Source organism: Mobula hypostoma, chromosome 13 (assembly GCF_963921235.1).
Source record: "Mobula hypostoma chromosome 13, sMobHyp1.1, whole genome shotgun sequence".
Taxonomy (NCBI): Eukaryota; Metazoa; Chordata; class Chondrichthyes; order Myliobatiformes; family Myliobatidae; genus Mobula; species Mobula hypostoma.
The window spans coordinates 33,551,926-33,553,581 of record NC_086109.1 but is presented as its reverse complement, the minus strand read 5'-3'; the positions used below and the strand labels follow the sequence as shown (position 1 = coordinate 33,553,581).

The window sequence follows — 1,656 nt, the reverse complement described above, 5'->3', positions numbered from 1 at the left end:
AGTTCTGCCAACGACTTGGTTAACACTTGTTGGGTTTGATCAAAGGCATAAACGGACCTATTCACTATTTTCTCCAAAGCTGATACCATATTAATCTCGCAGTCCCATATCCTGGAATCTCGGCCTCTGGTGCCGCCAGACCAGAGGAGGGTGATGTAGTGATGCCAGGAGTTGCATGTGGAGATCTAGGTAGGCAAGATAACAGCATCACTTCAATGCTATGGTTCTCTCCATTCCCCTGTTACTCGGGGGATATGGCCGCTAGGCAGGGGTAGGCCTGATAACTACATGCCCAATGACTGCTTTTCAACAGACAGGGAGGATTGAAATCTGTCCATTCTGTATATGCTCCTTCACTGCTCCACAGATAGGGGCCTTGATCTTCTAGTTGCAGTGACACGTTCCCCGATCAACATCCTCGGCCACTGCACAGGACAGTTTCCAAGGGATGATATCATAAGACCATAAGATATAGGAGCAGAAGTAGACCATTCAGCCCATCGAGTCTGCTCCATCATTCAATCATGGGCTGAGCCAATTCTTCCAGTCATACCCACTCCCCTGTTTATATACTGTAACTGCACCATTCTTTCTCACAAGGAAATGTTTCAACCCATCATGAAAAACATCAATAATGACCAATACACATTTATATCCTTCACACAGAGGTAATTCTATCAAACCCATCTGTAAATGCACACGTGGTCCATCAGATGGTGGTGTATGAGATTCTTCCACCTTCACTACTTTCCCTGGATTTTGTAAAATACATTAGCTTTCTAGCTGCTGCCGTTCTGCCAGGAACATGCCTGTGAAAGGGCCTTTGCAATCTGTTCAGGCTTTTGGGCAAGAGAAAACAACAACTGCTGTTGCCCATTGCAAAAGAGGAAATGGCTTCATCAAGGTGAACGGCTGGCCTCTGGAAAAGATTGAGCCAAAGACTTTACAGTACAAGCTGCTGGAACCACTTCTGCTGTTGGGCAAAGAAAGATCTGCTGGTGTCGACGTCAGAGTTCGTGTGAAGGGTGGTGGTCACGTAGCTCAAATCTATGCTATCCATCAATCCATTTCTAAAGCATTGGTGGCTTACTACCAGAAATATGTAGAAGAAGCATCCAAGAAGGAGATCAAGGACATCCTCGTACAGTATGACAGGACTCTGCTGGTTGCTGATCCTCGTCGTTGTGACGCCAAGAAATTTGGTGGACCTGGTAGCCATGCACATTACCAGAAATCTTACCATTAAAATGATGGAAGGCTGGTGGGGTGGTAGGTGAGGACAAGGGCAACCCTATTCCTAGTGGGGTGGCGGGAGGATGGGGTGAGAGCAGATGTGCTGTGTGTGAAATGGGAGAGATGTGTTTGAGAGCAGAATTGATGGTGGAGGAAGGGACCAACGCATTATTCTCCGTATCCAGGTCCAACATATTATTCTCCGTAACTTCTGCCACCTCCAACGGGATCCCACCACTAAGCACATCTTTCCCTCCCCTCCCCCTCTGCTTTCCGCAGGGATCACTCCCTACGTGACTCCCTTGTCCATTCGTCCCCCCATCCCTTCTCATTTATCTCCCTCCTGGCACTTATCCTTGTAAGCAGAACAAGTGCTACACATGCCCTTACACTTCCTCCCTCACCACCTTTCAGGGCTCCAGA

The 1,656-nt window shown here is 47.7% G+C and overlaps 1 protein-coding gene across 1 annotated transcript; it reads left to right on the top strand.

The window, feature by feature from the left end:
- The first annotated feature begins 805 nt into the window (after positions 1–805).
- On the top strand, positions 806–1,246 carry LOC134355863 (small ribosomal subunit protein uS9-like). Its single transcript, XM_063066367.1, has one exon. The coding sequence runs from the start codon at positions 806–808 to the stop codon at positions 1,244–1,246; it is 441 nt and encodes a 146-aa protein (XP_062922437.1).
- The last annotated feature ends 410 nt before the right edge of the window (positions 1,247–1,656 follow it).